This window comes from Falco biarmicus, chromosome 4, assembly GCF_023638135.1.
Source record: "Falco biarmicus isolate bFalBia1 chromosome 4, bFalBia1.pri, whole genome shotgun sequence".
NCBI classification, from domain to species: domain Eukaryota; kingdom Metazoa; phylum Chordata; class Aves; order Falconiformes; family Falconidae; genus Falco; species Falco biarmicus.
In genome coordinates, this window is record NC_079291.1 from 77,662,171 (window position 1) to 77,683,204 (window position 21,034).

Here is a 21,034-nt window from a genome sequence, read left to right on the forward strand (position 1 = left end):
GTGCCTTTCAAAATTGTTCTCTCTGACAGAGGAGTAAAAAGACAAGACAAGTTTTGCACTGACACTCTTTACTAGTTGGTGAGAAAACTCACTTGCTGATGTAGCCAGTCAAAACTTTGGAACTTTAAATGCTACTATACATTATTGTGATGCATTTGGACAGCGTATTAGTTAAAGGCTTTCCCAAACTTCCAAGTTGCCAGGGGCCAAAGGTAAAATAAGGACCCGAGCCCTTGCAGACAGGCCTTCATGCTAGGATATAAATAGGTGCTATGCATATGGAAAGCTATGAATATTTCTCTTCCAGCAAAATACATTCTGATTTGATGCCTAAGCGGGTGTCAAACAAAAGGTTTTTTCCATAAACATGGAGCTGTGACATAACTGTGTACTCTTAATATGTCGACTGTTTGGCAAGCCACAGATGTCGACTTGCTGTTGGCGCAGCCAGCTCGGTGCAGCCCTACCAGGCTCAAAGCAGGGTTGAATACGGAAGAGCTCACTTACAGTGATGCTGGTGTCCTTTTTGCCCTTATGTGATGAAGCAACAACAGCCAAGTACTGAATGACCTTTTTGGTATTTTCTGTCTTGCCAGCACCAGATTCACCTCTGAGGGGAAAGAAAATAACACAAAAGAAGGTAGGTAACTAGTGGACTCCTTCTACTGTGTGGTGTATTTAGTGTATAAAAACAGGACTTGAAACTGTCCAGCTCAGTATTTACCCCAGAACACCATCTCTCCAAATCCACCTGACTTCAGCATGCAAAGAACGCGTTATCAGAACTATATCTCTGTCCCATTAGTATTTTGACTGGACATTGGGCCATTTAAGGCAATTCTAAAACATGATGCATTTTTGAACAGCAGTTCATCTTGCTTTGGCAGCATCTGCGCATTTATGAGAAGTGGAGCTGGCAGGCAATCTGCTTGTATTTTAAGACCAAAAAATACAACATTAACTATGATGTGGTACAGCAGTAAGAAAAAACATCAGCAGTAATACAATAGTTTTCTTTTCTGAAACTGCAGCATTAAAGTAGACTAACAGCTTGTTAGTCTGGAGTGCTGGAGAATAAGCAACTGATGCTGCTCATCTGAACTCCGTGTTCAAACGCTCCTTGAATACAGTGGGACCAGAGCTGGGACGGCTCGAGGTGTCCCTGCTAACTGTGTAGTAAGAGACATCTTGTGTGGAGACATGTCTGACCAGCAGAATGGCCATCCCAGCTGTACTCCATGCAGTGTCCCTTGGGAAGCAGGAGGGCAGTGGTAACTTTTCACGTCCTGGAGGACTTCCAGGATTAACTTTATTTACAACTCTTAAGACCTTTCTTAAAGTAAAGTATTGGTTTTCGAAGTACAGGAACAAGGGCCAGATTTACACAGTCTTTTCTAAGATTTCCAGCCTGCTTTTCCCTCTCTGTGTCATAATTACATTGTCTCATGTCTTCTAGATACCTTTGGCTCTGATGTTTACATACACAAATATGGTTTTATACTCTCCTGTCTCAGCAATCAAAGAGCATTAAAGTGGGTGGAGATGTAATAAACTAACTCTTTCAACTCTACCAAGTTAGTGCTGTGAAGAGGGCAACAGTCTAAATGTAAGCTGGATCTCTTTTTCTTTGGGTTTAAACTAAAATGGATTTAAAAATAAAAAGAAAAATACATTCAAAAATCCCATGGATATTTGTCAACTATTTAGCTGGATCCATTGCAGTTCTGCTTCTTTTCCTAATTAGGAAATACAGGAGTTAATTTTCCCTACCAAGGAACCAGTGATAAATAGACATAAAAAATGTGGGTAAGTGCTGGGCAGAACTTTCAAGACAGAATGACATTGATGTAAACCTTGGGAAACCAGAAACAATTCCTGCCTGAGGTACGACACGATGAGAAGTGTGTCTTCTGGTTTTAAGAGTTTTAACCAGAAATAATTGAGCTGAATATGTTCCTTTTCACAAGACCTGGGTTAATTTGCACAGTTTAGAGGTTGGATTCATCTCTGCCTGGGCTTCAGTGCTAAAACATTTCCATGTTTTATTGATAAAAATTAAGTGTCCTGGGAACAATTCCAAGCCAAGCACACCAATTTGAAGACATATGCATACAAGGTTTTCAAATAAATCTACCTTACAACTTTGTTTCTTTGGAAAAAACAAATTCAAACAAACCCTGGGCTTTGAACTATTCCATTTTATTAAAGGTTATTTGTAGTTCATCACTACATGAATTGCATTTCCTTTCTCCCAGGGCAACAGTGCCCATCATTTGGCTTTCCCCTGAATCCCTGTGAGTATTACCATATATGGCATCTTTTTACTTGTAATTATCCTACCATACTGTAATGCTTAAGTTACTTAACATTTTGTTCTGTGCTTTCATCCTTAACTCTTTGCCCCTGCACAGGCTGAGGGGTTTCCTATTTTCTGCAGACAGACTTTGAGTCTTTAACTTCCTTTTGAAGTGGACAATAAAAAAGTTCTTCAACGTGACATGGAAATGCTTCAACATGAAATGAAAACCAGGCAGGATCTCAACAGCTACAAGTAGGAAAAAATCTTTAAGGTCCCTAAATAATGAAGAATAATGTCCATAGCTGATGAATACATCTAGTTTTTCAACACATCAGACAATTTTTAAATGTCCATGACAATAGACGGGTCTGATTGATAAACAAATATCCATTAAACAATGTTAGTAGCTGTTATACTATGAAGGATGCATGACAGCTATATGACAACATCTAGATTTTATCTCAGCAGTAAAATACCATGTGTTTGAAAACTAACTAATGAGGAGGAATGGCTAGATCAGGCTCAATGCCTCTAAACATCAAGAAGCTTACAAGGGGAAGGACCCAGGAGGAGAAGAGCATGTGAATCTCTTAGTTCACTTCACAGGTGGATGAAATTCTTCCTGGAATGACTGAGCTGCAACAGAACTGGTCATGCTGGTTTTTTTCTTTGCATCTACCTTGAAATACTGTCATTTCTGGGGTGGCAGAAACACCTTTCATGTGAGGTGGTATGAGGAATCCCACCTGTTTTAAGATCTGCATGAGCTTAATGACCAAATTTTTGAAGATGGGTCTTTTTCTTGCAAGCATCTTTCAGGGAATTTGTCATGGACCATACACAACGGTGTTCCTCCTAGAAGCATCTGCTCTTCTCTTCTGAGTGCCCATTTTCCTTCTAAGTTATGTTCCAAAGTGGCTATTCACCATATAAATTCTCTTACCGCTGTCCTAATCATGATCTTTTGGGAGTAGGCGGGTCCTTTGTTTAATTGAAGCAACTCTCCCATCATTCATGTTGCCTGCCCCACATAGAGGCAGCACATTTACTGCCAGTGCTGTTCTTTGCACCAGCTCAGGTGGGCAACACAAATAAACAGATCAAAAGCAGGTCCCATTGCACAGTTCCCACCAGCCCAACAGCAGTACTTTTATCTACTTCCCATACATATTTTCCTCCTAAGAAACTCCTTAGCTTTCCCAGAGTAAAAGGGTCCACTAAGCTTACAGGTTTGCTCTGTTAAAAACACCGCTCTCCCATTGTGTGACATAATTTAAATTTTTAAAAATTTTCCTTATCTCCTGCAAGGCATTGTTTTAGGAACTCAAAAAAGGATTTAAAGCACACAAGCTCACATATATAGTACTCAGCTATAATAGAATTTTTGTACCATGTGAGCTACTAAATCCTCCATGACTGCATTACCTTCACCTTATACAAAAATTATCCCAGTTAGAATTGGTTTCTAAATTAGGGCAAGGTGACACTAGCAAGTTGCCCCCGCTGTTGTAGCCTGAGCTGGTGGTGTAGCTGGGACACTTGTATGTTGGGGTATAATTGGGAAAAATCAGTTTTAAAAGTGTGGGTTTTTTGTTGAAAATTTGAAAGTTTTCTATATTATAATTATGATAGAAAACTTAGCTTAATTCCACTTTTGGCAACATCTAAAATGTAACAGCAGAATTTATTTTCAGCGTTTGTTTCAGTGAGCAATGAACCACAAAAATTGCCCGTTGACACGTCTCTTGCTCTGGCTCTGCTGGCACTGCAGGAAGCCTCGGTGCACAGAGCAGTCAATGAGGTGCTCTAAATCACATTAGGGCTTGGCAGGCTTCATCCTGCAGTATCAGATGTGCAAAGATGATGAAAAACTTTGTCCTAGACCAGCTGTACCCATCTCAGAAGCCAGCCCACTGATCCTACTAGTTGACTTTATAAAAAATTCCCAGAAGAGACCAAGCTGGTTCAGCACCAAGCTCCACCCCAGGTCTAAAGCTGCACAAGATATCTGTATGGGAGGAGAGCCAGGCAGCAATCCTTGCCAGCTCCAGCCTTTGAGATTTAGTGAGTTGGGAAAGAAAAGAGTTTAGCTCTCTCATGGGGGAGTCTTTTGACTAATGGGACTTTGCAGTTTGGAGGATGTTCTGGATGACTCTGCTGCTTGACTCGTGTCAGGGGAGAAAGGGGGCTGAAGTCCCGTGGCTGGGTGAGGCTCTGGAGAGTTTGCCCAAAAAGAGAGAGGAGAGGAAGGGGAAAAGGGCAGGATGGTCACTGCCTCACCTAATGTTTTGTCTGTTACTGTATCAAATTAAGTGGAAATAGCACCCGGCTACAATATGTTTTTATAGGAGCTATTCAAACTAAATGCATATATAAAAAAAGTAAAAGGTAATGAAAAAGTATTTGATTATATGTACAACACAAGTGTTCAACAAGCATTTGTTTTCACAGGCTTCACGTTAACCCAAACATTCAGAAATTTTGATCAGATTTTTTTCTCATTCAAGGTGGGTTTCTGTTCAACTGAGCCTTGTGCACAGTCCTTTTAACCACATCTGCTTTCTAGAAAATATTCTACCCACTCTTTTCAGGAAGTGGCTGAAATATGATGACCCCAAGACCAGACAGGTTTAACAGGAGAACTTTAAAACACTCGTGTGCTTAGCTATGCAGATAAGCACCTGTGGAATTTTTAGTCAACAACCTTTCAAAAGCTCCAGGAGAATCCACTTGTATCTTTAGAAATCAAACAACTTAAAGGCCAGAAGTCTCCTCTGAGGGCTGGTGCTTCTACTTACATGGGAAGAAGCTTGAAAAGTCACAGGCCTGTTCACTGGCCATTGCTTAGTCTGATTCACGCTTGATTGCTGGTGCACTGAGGTTGCTCAGGTCTCTGAGTAACTGGACAGATTTCTCGGGATTTTTCCTTCAGCAATATCTAATGTGCTGGTCAACACAGACCAGCAACGTCTTTGCACGAGTGAATACAGAATACCCCATGGCCAACCCAGGTGTCAAAGAAGAGAGACTGCAGTGGGGGAGGCCCAGGTGCAGGCAGGAATTTCGGGGAATCCCAACAGCCAGGCAGAGCAGTGAAGGCTGCCAGAGCAGTACAGGGACCAAAACACAAGGATGGAAAAGCCCTAACTGCCTTAATTTGTGGACACATAATGAGATTTCCTACCCTTAGTGCACTATTATATATTGTATATTTATGACATATGTTATGTTGTAATAATGCAGCCGCAGATATATTAGTAAGCAGAGGTATGGTATAAGGTTGTGTGCACTGAGGAGAGTAGATCAAAGGCAGTATGTGTAGTTATTAATAAATGTAGAGCAAATAATAAAATCTAGGAAAGACAGGGAATTCTGAAGAAGCATTAGGACCCATGAGCATTAAAGACAGATGGAGCATTGTAAACATACCACAGTTAATCACGCAAAGGGTAGGGATCGAAAAAGAATGCAAACAATACTTAGCCACATGAGAGCAGGTGCAATGAGCTGAGGGTGAAAGCCTGAGAGTGGGTGTATTTATACTCGGAAACACGGAATCACACCTGATTCTCAGATCTATGCCCCTGCCTATATCCCAGCAGCATTTCAGGCGAGTCCCAGGTACTCAGCATCCCAGCAGGCTTTTGCTTTCCAGGTGAATTCTACTAACGATGGAATAACTTTGCAGAAATAGAACAAAGCACACAACACAGGGTACTTAAAAATAAAGTGCACAATTTCTGCTTGCATTTTGACACCACTATTTGGCTATCCTGCTGAATTCCCATACAGTAAAGAGCAAAAAGTTATTTGTGGGAGATGGGTAGCAATAAGTGGAAGAGTACAAGAGTCCAAACTGCAGCATCACTAAACATAAGCGAGATTTCGGCAGCATCCACAACTACTTATATATGAATCCTTACAGCTACGTTTTTTACAATTTAGGTACCAGACCTTGGAAAGTTTCAGTCTGTAGCTGTTTAAAGAAAAGGTCACAGTTGATCAATGCCATGAAGTCTTCAGTTATTGCTACATATTTTAGGCAAAAAGATAATTTCTTAGAAGTTTTAGCAATTCTGTAAAATAATGCAAACTGCTTCTGTTTGACAGCTGCCCTGCTGACAGCCAAGTGGACTTTCTTCTTTTTGTACAGCCAAATAAAGCCAACCAGGATGATAAACCAGCACTGATTAAAGCTGTGTGCATTGGTTTTAGCCTGACTCATCTTTTTCGTTGCAAAGACATTTGGGAGGGCTGTTCTAAGCTATGGGTCATAATGCCCATCCAAAATACAGCAGTTATTCTAAACATCTTGATGAATCGCTTACTGTGGCTGTTTTCAAAATGGGAAGGACATTTCATTCTCTCCATTTTAAGTGTTACTGGTGTGAAACACCTTACATTTCCAGCTTAGCTGACCAGGTTAAAAAAAAAAAGATATTTTCAATATATGGTAGCCGTCAGACATGGATCCTTTAATGGATTTTCATTAACAAAAAGGCATAGGTTTTCCAAAGTTAAAAGAAGATCTGAAGATTTACTAATAGAAAAATAAACTGAAGTACAGGAATAGAAGGAGGAAATACATATTGTAAATTAGTCATCATTACTATGATGTTTCATCCTGGGTAGAATGTGACGGTCAATTTTTATTTCATCAATGCAGCAATTTTAGATTTCTTTTTTATATTAATGCATTTTTGGACAGATTCTTGATTGATATACCTCCATGTAATGAAATCTTTTTGCAACAGAGGTTAGAGCTATGCTAGCCCTTACGGTACCAGATAGAGTATATAATTTTTACTTTTTCTTAGGTGATAATTTTTTTCCAGTCAGCAGTGGCACTCACAAGTAAGTGTATGGCTGGTGATTGGCAGCACTGCTTTTTAAAAGCTGCAGTGTAAATATATATTCAGTAAGTAGTCACATTTTCACAGGTAACCTAAAACCTGTTCAGTCTGGGACTATGTGTATTTACAGTACTTAACAGACTACAGCATCACTGCATGAACCTGCTGTAAATACTACACATGCCATCTTCTGCAAAAAATAATTAATATTTACACAGAATCAGATCCTACCTTTGATGAGAAAACCTGGAAGATGCCTACTACAACAAACATGAAATCATGTCAAAAGCATCCTCGATGGCATTCAAGTAAATAAACCCAACTAACTAGCAACAGAAGAAAGGAGAAATGATCAAATCTGAAAGTCAAATAGGAGATCCCTGTCCAATTCAACAGTATGAGTGTTTTGCAGAGTAGGGAGGAATGATAAACCAGTGGGATTTTGTGGAGTACTAAGTTGTGCGCAGCAAAGCTTATTGCAATAAAATCACTGCCTGACCATGATGCAAGAGCTGACCCCTGCCCACGGATGCTGTCTGAGCATGGGCTTAAGGAGCTCAGGAACTCAAGGAGCAGGCCTTCAGCAAGCTGGGACACAGAAAATCAGAGAGTTCCAAACAGGGCTGGCTTAGCTGGTATGGCACTATTGCCTAAACCAATTTTGTAGAGGCTGCAGAAAGGTCCCGCCGGTGTGGTGCTGCGGAGCCCCCTTGGCCAGCACAGCCTGCCCCATGCTCAGGCTGCGGGGTGGCCGCTGCCGCAGCAGGTACCAAGTCTCCCCTGTTCTCGCTGCAGTAATTGCAAACAGCACAGAACTGCAGGAACAGGAACGATCACACTTTTATGCAATAACAACTGAAGTAGGACATTGTGGTGAGCCACCAAGGGCTAACAACAAGCAGTTAATGTCTGGGATGCTCTGAGTTCCTCAGTTTTCTCAGTTCCTCAGCTTCCTCTAGGAACCTGTTAAAATCCCTTGTTCTCTACACACAGTTTTACAGCCAGACTCCCCAGTTGTTCATTGTAAACTCTTAAATCTCTAAATTCAGAAAGTCAATTCAAAGAAATAGGTTTGTGCATGCAAGTTTTCCTGTGACACTGATCCCTGTTTTTTTGTCAGCAGGTTTATCTACTGGACTAGATTTAGGACTGGAGTTCAAGCTTACTGAAGGTGACGAAAATATGTCCGTTCTATCAGAATTTGAATCAATTTTGAATAAAGAAAGACATTGTAATATTGAGATATATTTAAACAGATTAGTTTACTTACGTGCACAGAATAGACTGGTCTTCTCGATCTGTGAATAAAACAAAAAAATCCATTAATTAGGGAAAATGGCTGTCATGACAGAAGCACTTACGTTTATAAGGATTTACACTGAACAGCCTAGACTCCCCAAATATGGCCATCCATGATTAGTCAAAAGCACGGGGTTCACATCTTATTTAATTTGCCCTTGAATTTAAATAACCATCTCTAATGGAAATATTTTGTACAAAAAACGAACAAAAGGTTAAAAGTTCAAAAATATTTTTTGTAAATTCCATTAGAGATGAACTGTAATGAGGACAGCAAAAATATCAGGCTCTCTCTAAGAAGATTATAACTGAAAATTTCTAACCTGAAACTCAAGATTTTACTACACTTATGAAGTATGGCTAGCAGCCCACTTGAGACAAAGTCTGGCAGATAAGGTATCAAAGACTAAAATGTTTTAAGCTGGTCATGCAAAGCTTTGCATTTTGAAAGCAGAGCAGTTCAAATACCTGAATAATGTAGGCTTTATTTCATTTCAGACTGAGAGACAACTTTTATCAAGCGGACAAGTAATTGCTTTGAGATGTCCTCCAAAGAATAAGATAAAACAAGGTACTTCACATATTTTACAAGAGCATGTCAACAAGTGTGTAAGTTCTTCAGGGTTTTTACTGTGAACAGGATCATCAAACATATTTTGGATCAAGATTTACAAAAATGTGGGCCAAAAGCTCCATTTCTACAATGTGAGGCATGTAAGAGGTTTCTGCGCAGCGGAGTGCAGTATGCTGCAGGGAGGTTTAGGATTCCATCCTAGCTCCATAACGGGCTCCTGCAGCGTTCCTCCCTGCTTATGCTTCTGGACTCGGAGTGTATTTTACCTTCAGAACTTTAACACAGGATTTTCTACCAAAAGACTGATCTCAGGCTAAGATCTCTAGGCTGTGATGGATAATAGACACCCATTGAGGTTTCAGAATGTGCTCCACAATACTAAACTGTTTTGTAGAGCTTCATTGAAGCAAGGCTTCCTGAAAAGTCTGTGGTAACGGGAGCTTTACAATTTACCCGCTATGTGAAGATGCATTACTAGCATGTTTGCTGTGATCAGTTCAGAAGTAGGACAGGTTTTTTCACTGTGGCAATGGTTGGACATTGGTACAGGTTGCCCAGACAGGTGTGGTATCTCCACCTTTGGAGCTATTTGGAAGTGGACTTGAACAAGGCTCTGAGCAACCTGCCCCGACATTGAAGCTGGCCCTTCTGTGAGCGTGTCACAGGCTGCCTTGTAGAGACTGTAGAAAAATCTTCTGACTTAGGAAAGTACATTCCCAGGCAGATCAAATACATTTTTGAAAGTGTGCAGAGTTTACAAATCTGAGACTCGAGGCAGAAAACCAAGGCAGAAGCAAGTGTTCCCGTGTAGGTTGGCATTATTTATCGAACGCAGAGATAGCGTTAGCCCAGTGGAGCCTCTGGTCAGAGGTTAAGGCATGAACTCCTTCCTCCTTTTACTCAGTGTGTGTGGCTACCTATCTGACTGCTTGCCCCCGTCGCTGACCCTCTGTGTAATAAATACTGTGAGATAAACAAGCTTTCTGTACTGTGTAAACATAATGGAGATAAATTCAACCTATTAAGCTTGCAAGTTGTAACTGCTGCCTGGACCAGAGCCAGTCTAGGAAAATCAGGAGAGGATTCCTCTATGGCTTGGACTGATATTAAACAACTGTTTTATTCCCAGTTCCTCAATAGCTATAACATTAATTGCTTTATTGATTACTCACATGGCAAATGGTGCCACTTAACTGCTTTATTTGGTAAATCGGTGCAAAATGACTCATTACATTTCTATTGGAGATATTTCTCAGCTATCAGCACAGCAGGACTCTTCCACATAAACATTTGGGAGGAGAGCAGCTGTGAGCCATGCTTATTTCTCACTGCAGGATATGAGCTAGGCTTTCTTTTAAGTTAAAAAAGTGAGAACACGGTAGAATTCTTGCTAAAAATACACTGTTGTGTAAATAGAAACCATGGGCGTATATTGATATTGCATCACAAACCCATAAATACCATAAAGAAAATAAAAGTGACTCCTTGATACAGAGTTGCCAGTGGAATTTCTGAGCTCAGGGAACATTAGAAAAAGTTGGTCTCCTCCAAGCCAAGTATTTTCTCACTACTCCTTGCTGCCCATTGCTGCCCTTCTTCTGCTCCCCAGTAAGTGAAAACCCCCTCCTGCAGGTATCTGATAAACTGGCCCACCACAGGGGCTGGCATGAGGGTGTGTGCATGGGCAGCTTTCTTGGGATGTAAGAGCACAAGAATGATTGGGGAGGTCAGAAGGTGCACCAAGTTCCCTCTGGGACAGAGAACAGGCTGTGTTACTGAATTTCTTCGGACTTTCTTTGATTGCTCCAGCTGATCAAGTACCCTGATGCAGGTACAGGGAACAAATCCTGCTGAAATGGGAAAAAGAGGGGAAAGGAGGGAACAGTGGGTCTTTGGTCCTGTAAAGACTCCAATGGAAAGCAGGGTCGGGCTGCTGGGTGGTTGCTGGCAATGTAAGGATGCCTTAGGGTGAAGCAGCTCTTTGTGACTGACTGCGACCTGCTTGAGGGCTATTGGGGGTTCTTGGAGGGAAAATCAAAATTATTTGCTTTCAGCTTTCTCATGTAGTCTGAAAGGCTTCCAGGTTTGGACCTATGTGGTTTTCCTGTTCTCTGTCAGTGAACAGACATGGCATTCTTGCAAGCTCCTCTCTTGGTCACTGGACTTATCTCCTAACTCCCCTTGTGTTTGGCAGCCATATGGAGTCTCAAAGCTTTCAGCCCTGCGCTGCTGAACTGCACAGCCTGCCCTCTCAAACCTCATGCTGACAAACTGTCCTGTGCACATTCACGGAGGGAAAATTCCAGACGTTACTCTGTTTCCTTCAGCAGTTCTAACAAATTGCAATGCTAAAGATGAAAGGTGTCAGGAAGTCTAAGCCTATCCTGTTACGACTTGGGCTGCAGGTACTGATCCCATTTACTTTTAAGGGCTCTCCTGTTCGATTACTCCGATTTCTGTTCTGGAATATTTTATTCTATGTAGCAAGGACTGTGCCCTGTTTTGGGAGTCTGCAACTTTATGTGGGTAGATCTATTAGAAGAGGATGACTTGCATGAATAAAACGCCTTAAACATAATTCCTGAGGCTTAAGAAGTAAAAAAATGTCTTCTGGATTTCAGTGTCTTTTTGGCTAATGCCTTTTCAAAAAATCTGACACAACTTGGAAGACTGTCATATCGACCCCCTGTATGTCTATATGAGATGGTTTAGACATTTTTTTATTTTCTCCTCAATTTTTAATAGCATAGAAATATACATTTACATTCTAAACCCCACCAGCTTTCCTAAGCATGCTGTTGACACTTTTTTTTTTTTTTTTTTTTCCCTCTCTGGAATCTGCTTAGCTTTTACACCAAACACCTCCAGATTGCTTTTAGAATCATATGTCCCCCTGTTCTTGATAGACCAGCTAGCTCTGCTTAATCACAAACAAAATCAGATGGTTTATCACAATGAAGCAGCAAGTTGGCAGCTTTACCATAAAAGGGAAAAAAACAGACTGAAACCATGTTCCAACACTCACTTAGTGCTTCTTTACATTTGTTAATAACTACACTGCCTAAAGGGGACATTTCTGTACAGTCCTGCTAAGGACACAGTAAACAGATGGCTTTTCAAAGCAGTCTCCTTTTCTAAGCTCTTGGGAATTGTGTTGCCCTCCCATACCTCCCAGTAACTACCAGGTTGTTTGTTTTTCCATCTTTAACTCAAGCTTGCATAAAAATGGCTTTGCAGAAAATAGATAACCTTGAATCTGCATAAATTGTCTTCTGTAATGGGTCTTCTCCACAGCGATTTATTGCTAGAGAACTTCATAACAGCCTAATCATCCACAGGAAAACTTTGTATCTATTATTGCTGCTACATAACGTGGCTTTCCACATTTGTATGTTTATCACTTACTTGCTGTTTGCTGCATGCAGGGAAGATGGCAGAAGGCAGCAGAGTTACTCATCCTTACTGGGCCAGTGTCTCAGCTCCATCATCACTGGAAGCTGGCAGTGCTGCAGGAAGAAGTCATCCACCCACCTCCAGCTCCTCTCCCCTGGCCTGCACTGTCCTCTCCTTGCTGCTGTGGCCAGCATTCGTGCAGCCACACTGCGCACCGGGATGACTCACCTTAAAACTAATTCAGCAAAAAGCAAGGGATGGTTTTCACTTGGAGCAGTTTTGTGTTATGACTGCATGAAGACTACTGCTGGCAGTGCCAGAGTTGGAACGGGGGTCGAGCCCTTTGTATGGCAGTTGTGCTCCTGGGGAGCTACTTCCTCCGAAACACAGGAGAGAGAGGTGGGTGCAGAAGTAAAGGGTGAGTTTTTATGATCGCAGTCTCTAAGTGTAGTAGTGGTCAGCTAGCTTGTCTGTAAAGACAGCCAGTGGGGGCCCAGTTCAGTGTGGAAGCTCCTGGGGACAGACAGACACACAAAATGCTCTCGTGGAATGCTATATTCACGTAATATTTTAGAGTAAAGAAAAGTAAACTGGATAAAGTTTACCCTGGTTCTGGCTGGAAACGAGCATCAGTGACTGTGCCTGGGCAACCATCATTAGTTGCATTAGTGACGTGGTAATCCGTAGGTTCAACAAGATATCCAGCATGCCAGCTTAAGCATGAGACAGCATGACTGTGATTTGTAAAAGGGTTTTAGGTGCTCAGAACAACTTGAGTCAAATAGAAATTTTATCTTTGCCCAGCCAACATCTTTGTTAATTCCTGTGAGATGTCAGCTTTTCTGCATATTTGGAAGAAAGTTCAATTATCTGATTTCTGTTAATCATGGCTAAGTGTTATTAACAGAACAACTTTGAAGGGACTTAAACATCATCCCTGATGAATACATCAACCGAGCCAGTCTCTGAAGCGGAGGAATGCAGTGTGCACGGCTTGTGGGGTTTGCTGGGTGTTTGTGCTGACAAAGGAGAGGGTGGGAATGTGAAGGGCTGTGATTTCCTGATGATGAGCCTGCAACAGGACCAGTGATCGAAAGATAAAGGTTCCCTGAGGTAGCTGAACAAGCTGATTGCTCTTGGCCAAGTGGCCCTGGTCATGAAGTACCAGAATGTATTTCTTCAGTCTCGTGAATCTAGGATATATTTTACTTTGGCAAGAAGAAACTATGCAAGATTCCCAGATAAGAAGCAATACTGAAATTTCACAAGGAAAACATTCAGTGACCTGATCCATGTTTATGAGTAAGAATTTTTGTTTATATTCCATTTGCAAAATGCTTACCAAAAACTATGAAGCTCTCTGTGTCTATACGTGCTGCGTGCATGCACACACAATCATGTTGACACCCATTTTCACCACGCCAATGTGAATATAATTTGGCTGAATAAATAGAGTTATTTTGAGGTTTGGTTTAGTTTTATACAGAAAACACGAGCATGTTCTTACAAACAAAAGCACAGCTCTAAAACCAGCTGGGGCCCTCTACAGAGATGGAGAGACTCCAAAATGGCATGTGCAAATAAATAAGCAAGTAAAGCGTGGGTGTCCTGGGCTTGTGATGCAAGCTCTTGTGGGACGGCTCCCTGGCTGCCGTGCCAGCTGTGGGTGGTTAGGATGGGAGGCAGTGGAAGAGAATTCTCTTAAAGGTTCAACTGATGATCAGTTCCCTCCTCTTTTCTTTCTACTTGTGCTCCACCTCCTCTCTGCTGTCAAGAAGAATTCTTTGCAAAGGGGGACATGAATAATGAGGTGTAAAAGCTTCCCAAGAGTTGGTGGGGCCAGGAAATGATTATGAGCACCCAAAAAGTGAATAGAAAGAAGCACACACTATTGCTGCCTCCTCCTCCCAGCACCCAGCCTGGGACTCACAGCTGAACCCAGGCTGCTCTGGGTGCAGTGACCACAGTGGAGGGCACACCAGCTCCAGCGGTGCTTGGGAGAGCACGCTAGGAAGGACAGGAGAAGGTCAGCGAGAGGAAGAGTGAAAGAGGTCCTTGTGCTGCTGAGATCAGGCCGATCTATGCTGATGCTAGTTTCATGTTAAGCTGAAAACTCCTGTACTGTCAGGCCAAAACAATCCGCCTGTTTCAGCACAGGCTGTAGTATTATGGGTTTTTTCTCTTTCCTGCAGATAGCCCTTTCCTAGCTGTTTTTCCCCATGCCGTTTTAGGGAGAAGCAGCTGTATTCTGCACAGCTGAACGAGAGCTCTGCTAAAGGCCTGCAGGAGCCAGAAGCTCCTTGCAGCGCTCCCCTGCAAGGCTTGCTGCTTCAATAAAGGGTCTGAGGAAAGAAGACTGCTCTGACCGCAGGGCCTGCTTGGAGCTCTAGCAGGGCTAGGTGCAGAGCACAGAGCTCAAGATATGGTCTGGAAGACAGATAAATGATTGCAGCTTAGTGGGATGAGCTTGTGCCAGGTAAGTTTCTTATAACCGCAGTTACATAAAAATTATATTTATTGAATCTTATTATTCTGAAAGCACCTGCCCCCTTGGTCCTAAGCATGCTTTATATGCCTGCCTTTGTGAATAGCTCTGCTGCTACAGTACCAAGGAAGGTCTGGTTTCAGAATGTCTTTTATTGTTGCTTTATTGTCCCTCCTCTACTGCACTCTACCTCTGCCTTCTGGGATGCACTCAAGTGAATGAACTAGAAGAGCTCCAGAAAAGTAATGTCACATAAGCTATAGGAAGGAGAAAAAAAAGGTTGATATTGTATAGCAGATACCTAGATCTCTGGGTTTAGAGTTGAACTATTGAATTTTGAACAGTCATATCTGAAAACGTAAGTTTCTAAAGTCAGGAGCCTAAGTCATAATCAGGTAACCAACTTAATAATCCTCAGGGATTTAATCTTCAGAAGCTCTAAGGATTTTGTTAGCGTTACAATTGGTATGTATGAGTACTCAGGACTTTTAGGGGAGAAGACCTGTTTTGATGCCTTTGATGTCAATCACCACTGGTGTGTGTGTATGTATATTGCTTATATACATATAATATATGTATATTGCTTGTACCAAAATGACAGGGTTATGGTTGGTATTTTCCATGGGCAGATCTCTGCCTGAGGCTGGGCAGTTACACTTCTGTGGATTCAATGGCCTGGCACAAACATATAAGATAACTTTTTTGTTTGTTTTTCATTGTGAGGAGGGACTTTGTCTAGTGTACATATTGGTTTAGAAAATAGCAATTAACTATGATATACCAAACTAACTACTTGTAAATTCATCAGGTTCATAGTTCAAGTAGGACAAGTACAGGAGTACCGCAGTCCTTGTGAGTGTGATGCGCTGTATGCCTGGAGAAACACTGTGTGATAGCCGGTGCACAGTGGGTTTGCAATCACTGTTCTGTGTCTGTATGCAACTATTACAAAGAAATCAATACCGGGTACTAATCTAGTTGCTAAACTGAAATTTTGAGATGCCATTTATTGCTTTTACTAGTCTGATTTAAACCCCAGAAGCCTTAAATCCTTAAGCTCCAAACTGGGAAGCCCTAAACTTTAGGGCTAAGCCTCTGTAACTTCCTGAGCCGTAGTTACCAGGCAGAATTTTTGTAGGATCAGGCTCCTAATGAGGGTATTTAAATTTCAAAGTTCTTATAATCTTTGTTCCCCAGAGCACCCAAGGTTGCTGCGAGATGGCAACCAGTCGCATTCCTGTAGTCTGTAGGTGTTGCAGCCTCGCACATTCATCACTATGGCTTTTCATCCCTAAATTGTGATTTTTCCGTAGCAACTGCAGGGGAGAGCACTGTGAATTTTGAAGGTTTTGTTCACACCATTTGGGGCCTGACTGCTTTTCCATTGCTGCTTGTTGCCATTGTGGTTAGAAAACAGGGCTCCAACTCATTAGACTGATGAAAGTAGCCCTGAAACAATATTTGAATTTGCTTTGCTGGGGGGAGAAGAGGGAGAGAGGAACGACACCGACAGACCCAGCAGTGCTAGCAGCTAACTTTGGAATAGTCTCCACTGTTGGAGAGGGAGCATTTTCCATGCCCGTATTTGCCAAAACTATTTGCTTGACTTTGAAACCTTCCCACATGCCTCGACACAGATGGGTAAAAGGATTGTTTTTCCTTTTTGAGTCACAGTGTTTGTGGACTGCCGTTCCTGCCAAAGAATTCCTCTGAAACTTCTAGAAAGCCCGTGTCACCCTCCGTAACAGATCTTTTCTGGCTGTACTTCTTGCAGGAGCACATGTGGAGTTATTATAAGGTGTTTTCTCCCCTTTTAGAGGGCAGCAATTTCTAAGAACTGTAGCACTGAGCTGGCCTACCTTGCAGCATGCTCCTGTAGGCTGTGTCCGCGATAGCGTAGATGTGGGGTGGCATCTCGTGCCTCTTCTTTCCCTTGTACATGTCAATAATCTTCTCTGAATAAATGGGCAGCTGTTTGTATGGGTTTATCACAACGCAGAAGAGACCTGAATAAGTCTGCAAGGGAATTCAGATAAAAACCGGAATTAATATCGTGTGCCGTGTCTAGCCTGGGAAACACAGGCATCTGCTGCATTGAGCTAACAGGATTTTAGCAAATAACACTCTTTTTTATTCTGCCTAGTGTGACAAATGATGCGGTGATTTCCAAATGCAGGTGCATGTATGGGTGGTTTCCAAGTGCACAAATAATTATTTCTAATAAGCAACTTGCTAGAAAGTATGTGAATTTAGCAATCTGTAGAAACACCATGATCTGATGTTAGTTCCTTGACTTCAGTTATTTTCAGTACATGGTGAATCACCCTTATCTGTGGTTATGTAATAACTGTAATAATTCATAATATTGCTTTGTATGTGTATTTTCATACCAGAGTATGTCCTCTGCTCAGGTAGGTGTCAAATTCTGTACACTGAAATCCTAGGTAAGAAGCTTGGATTGATGTTAGAATAATTAAAAGGAAAAAAAATTATATGAACAGCATATCACAATAAAGATTGATGAGTGTACTTTAAATTACTCAAGTTCCAAATAGCTGTCTTAACAGAATAATCATGCCTTTTCTACATGACTATTTCTGTAAGAAATTTAGGGAAAAATGTGGTGTCTGTTTACAGTTTAATGAAGGTATATACATAAACAAACAAGAACATTGGCTACCATCTGATAGCTGTTCATCCAGGTTTTGTTAGTTGTTTTTTTATAATTTTACTTTATTTGGAATGCACCAGTTATTGAACTGAAGCATAAATAATAGCATATGATAATAGATGGTGAGCCATATTTCACAAAGTTACCAAAAGTAAGCAATTTTCAAGTGTTTTTCACATTAAAATAAATAAATATTCTAAACACCCCACACACCTGAAAAACCCCCAAACAATTAGGAACTTATGAGATTATTATTGCAGCAGTTTTGTGATATCTAAGCTGGCCTATGGCTGTTAGGTTTAAACTCATGCCAGTTTAAAAAAAATGAAATAATGAAATGATGCTCTGTTTGACTTGGGCATAAGTAGTTTTGGATTTTTTTTTTTTTAAATCTTTTTAATTGCCATGCTGGGTGAATGAGTACTTTGTGGCATGCGGCTGCTGCTGTTCCTTGGTTTCAGGGCTGTGTCCAAGGATGGGTCAAGCTGCTTTGGTTCTCCTGCAGGAAGCACGGCAGTGCAGGACTGTGAAATGGCATCTGGGAAGCTTGGCTCTGGGCACAGGGATTTCCCTTTCCTGACCATAATAGGGAACGGCACAACACAGTCTCAGCACAGCCTGAGCGCTTTATATGGAATTCAGCACACATGGCCAGAGCATCCATCAGCCTCCAGCAGTCAGGAGCAGGTTGAATGCTCTGTGCTGGGCAGGAGAACATCTGGGGTGCTCTGGGCGGTGATGAGGACCTCCCCTACTATTTCAGTTTGTGCCTGTGCCACCACAGTCTCGAATCAGATAATGAGAAAATCAGGCTCAAGATCTTCACCAGTTCTCAACATCCCCAAGCTAAACCCCTTGGTGTGGAAGGTAGGCAATTACTGTGCTGGATTTTCATTGATGCTGGAGTTCAGAATGAAACTGCTAATTGTGTCAAAATGAACTTTAGTGCTGCCAGGACAATACACTTGGAAAAAATGACAGGGTTTTTTTTTTTTTATCCTGGAATGACCACCAAGGCCCTTAAGGAATGGATAGCAAGGCTTTTTTCTCAGTAGAAATACATTTACTTTATGTACTCGACTAATCATTCCGAACCAAGCCAATTAATAGGAGAGTAAATTTCCAATTCAGGCCAAATGTAGGCCATCCTTCCCTGAGATGTCTAGGCATGTGCCTGACATGCCACAGGTGGGCTGTAACACCCGGGCACACATAACACACCTTTGGGGCACGAGAAGTGGGTTACTAAGGCAGGGCAAAAGCTTGAGCTGGTGAAATTCAGGAATCCCCATTTCAAACTGGACTGTGACTGATCCTATCTCTCACCTTGGGAAAGTTGACCAAGACCTCTTGGTTTCACTGGTTGTAGTTCTAGGCATCTGCTTTGCAAAAATTTGGGGAAACCAGACATGGTATGCGATGTTTTGAAGGTCAGCAAGGCAGTTGGCTAAGCAAGGGGTTGGGAGGGGGGGTTGAGGTTGCTGTGCCTTAAGTCATTCTCCTTGGGGCACAGACCCTCCAGGCAGGGGGACCCCCAGCCGTATCCCTTCCTAGAGGGTCTGGTGGCAGAACACGATTCGGCGTATCTTAAGGATGGTGTCCGTAGGAGTGCTGAGCTTGTGTATCCTTAGGACAGCCGCTGCTGATGGGTGTTTAAGAGAGACTGGCACAGATATACACACCTGTGTTGTAAGTGCCTGAGTCTGAGCAGAGGGATCCCACCTCCGGTTCCAATATGCATGTAGTTTTCTGTATTTAGGAAAGCATTTTGCACTCTTAGGCGCAGACTGAATTGGTAGTGCCTATGAATACAGGCACAAGAAGCTTGATTCTGCTCTCGGATCCACCGAAGCAGCCTTGCTGCTTTATTGATGTTTGTACAATCATTTTTGGCCTAATTTGTGTGTGGAGAAGGTGGATTTTGTTTGCTCTGAGCAATGTGAAACATGAAGTAGTGGCAACACACTGCTTACCCTTCTTTCTTAATTATCTGTGATGAAAGAAAAGGCCAGGGTGGTTTTCCAGTGTATAGTCACTCTGAATTTTCACACTGAATCTTTTTATTTAATATAAATGCAAAGGGCAGGTGATTTGGGTTTGGGTTTTTTTTTTTCAGATGCATTGACTTTTTTTTCCTGTAGTAAAATTGGGAATCCCCATTTGCATGAGTGATGCTCTAAAGGGGGGAAATGTTAAGGTCACATTTGCTTTGTATGTGTGGGACTCCAAGGAAGGCAACATAGGCATTGCATGGCAAAGCCAGGAGATGGCTTTTTGCAGTTAGTTTTGCAAGTGTATGAGATTTAAATTCTGTTTAATAACCCTCTATTTTTTTAGAAAGCTATTAAAGTATCTAGTAGGACAGCATGGTGTAAGGCCGGGAAGTTTTAAGCAGATTTTAGTTATTGAAAATAACTAAAAACTTATTGCAATACAAGTAAAAATAATTTCTTTATAACTGTTACTTTATGATAATCTTAAAATCTAGCCTCTTGAGAAAGAATAATTTCAGATATGCTTCCATTTTTTTCTCCATGAAAAATTCTTTCATTTCTGATTGTGTTTTGGAAATTAATTTTCTTTTCCTGTAGAAAGTGAAAAATTGACAAAAACATATTGGAAATCCTGGAACATCTGTGCGGTGTTGCTGAGAACAGCAACAAAGAAATAAACCCCACACATTTTATCCCACTATTCTTCTACTAATTCTTTTTAGATCTTGCAACAATGCAGAATGCTTTCAGAAAAACTTTATTTTAGTAATTGATGCTGCATATTCTGATATAATAGCATATAGGTCCATATGTTCACCCGCAAACTTAAAATCCAATAAACTCAAATACTGAAGAGGTGGAAAGTCTAGCTTCTTTCAGGAATCTTGATGATGTGCTTTTTAGTACATTCCTGGAAGATAGATCTTGAGTGTAGCTATTTGAAGTTCTGCATAACAATTAAATAATTCCTTTGTTGTACTATATATATATATAACTATATGCTTCATTTCCTACTTTCCAATTTAGCACTCCTTGTGTTAATAATGAGAGCTTTACACCTGCTTCTAACACTTTCTTAAGCTCTGTACTTTCTTTCACTCATCAGTGGTCTGTCACGCAAGTAAAATTGTCATAGATTGAAACTGTATGTTGCTTTTCCACAGCACAGCATAGGGATCCTCTGTGTGAAATCCAAGAGAACAATTGAGTTCCATGGAAACTTTCTGGGCTTGCTTGCTGTGCTGTTTGCTAATCCATTGATGCAGATAGATTACAGGGTTATTAATCTCAAAATACACTTGTGTTAATGTACTTGTGTGGACAGGAAGGCAGAATAATCTTGGCCCTAATTTGTATGAACATAGAGAAGATTGTCATTTTTCCAGGCTTGTCTGATCTGTAAATTGACCGACAAGGGTAGGGCCGGGGCCGGGGGTGTGGGGGGGGCTTTAGTGGATGCATGACTT

The 21,034-nt window shown here is 41.5% G+C and overlaps 1 protein-coding gene and 1 long non-coding RNA gene across 5 annotated transcripts in view; one reads left to right on the plus strand and one right to left on the minus strand.

Moving 5' to 3' along the window:
* The window catches only part of MYH11 (myosin heavy chain 11), a 61,734-nt gene that overhangs the window by 33,275 nt on the left and 7,425 nt on the right, over positions 1–21,034 (minus strand). For all 4 annotated transcript variants that reach the window (XM_056338219.1, XM_056338220.1, XM_056338216.1 and 1 more), the window contains exons 3-5: positions 16,763–16,919; positions 8,423–8,450; positions 508–610 (exon numbers count right to left, since the gene is read on the minus strand). In XM_056338219.1, coding sequence (XP_056194194.1) covers positions 508–610; positions 8,423–8,450; positions 16,763–16,919 — 288 coding nt within the window. The remainder of the gene's footprint in view (positions 1–507; positions 611–8,422; positions 8,451–16,762; positions 16,920–21,034) is intronic.
* LOC130149009 (uncharacterized) lies at positions 595–13,011 on the plus strand. The gene is made up of 4 exons (XR_008821753.1): positions 595–640; positions 1,457–4,810; positions 8,950–11,430; positions 12,451–13,011. It is a non-coding gene; the product is annotated as an uncharacterized LOC130149009 (long non-coding RNA).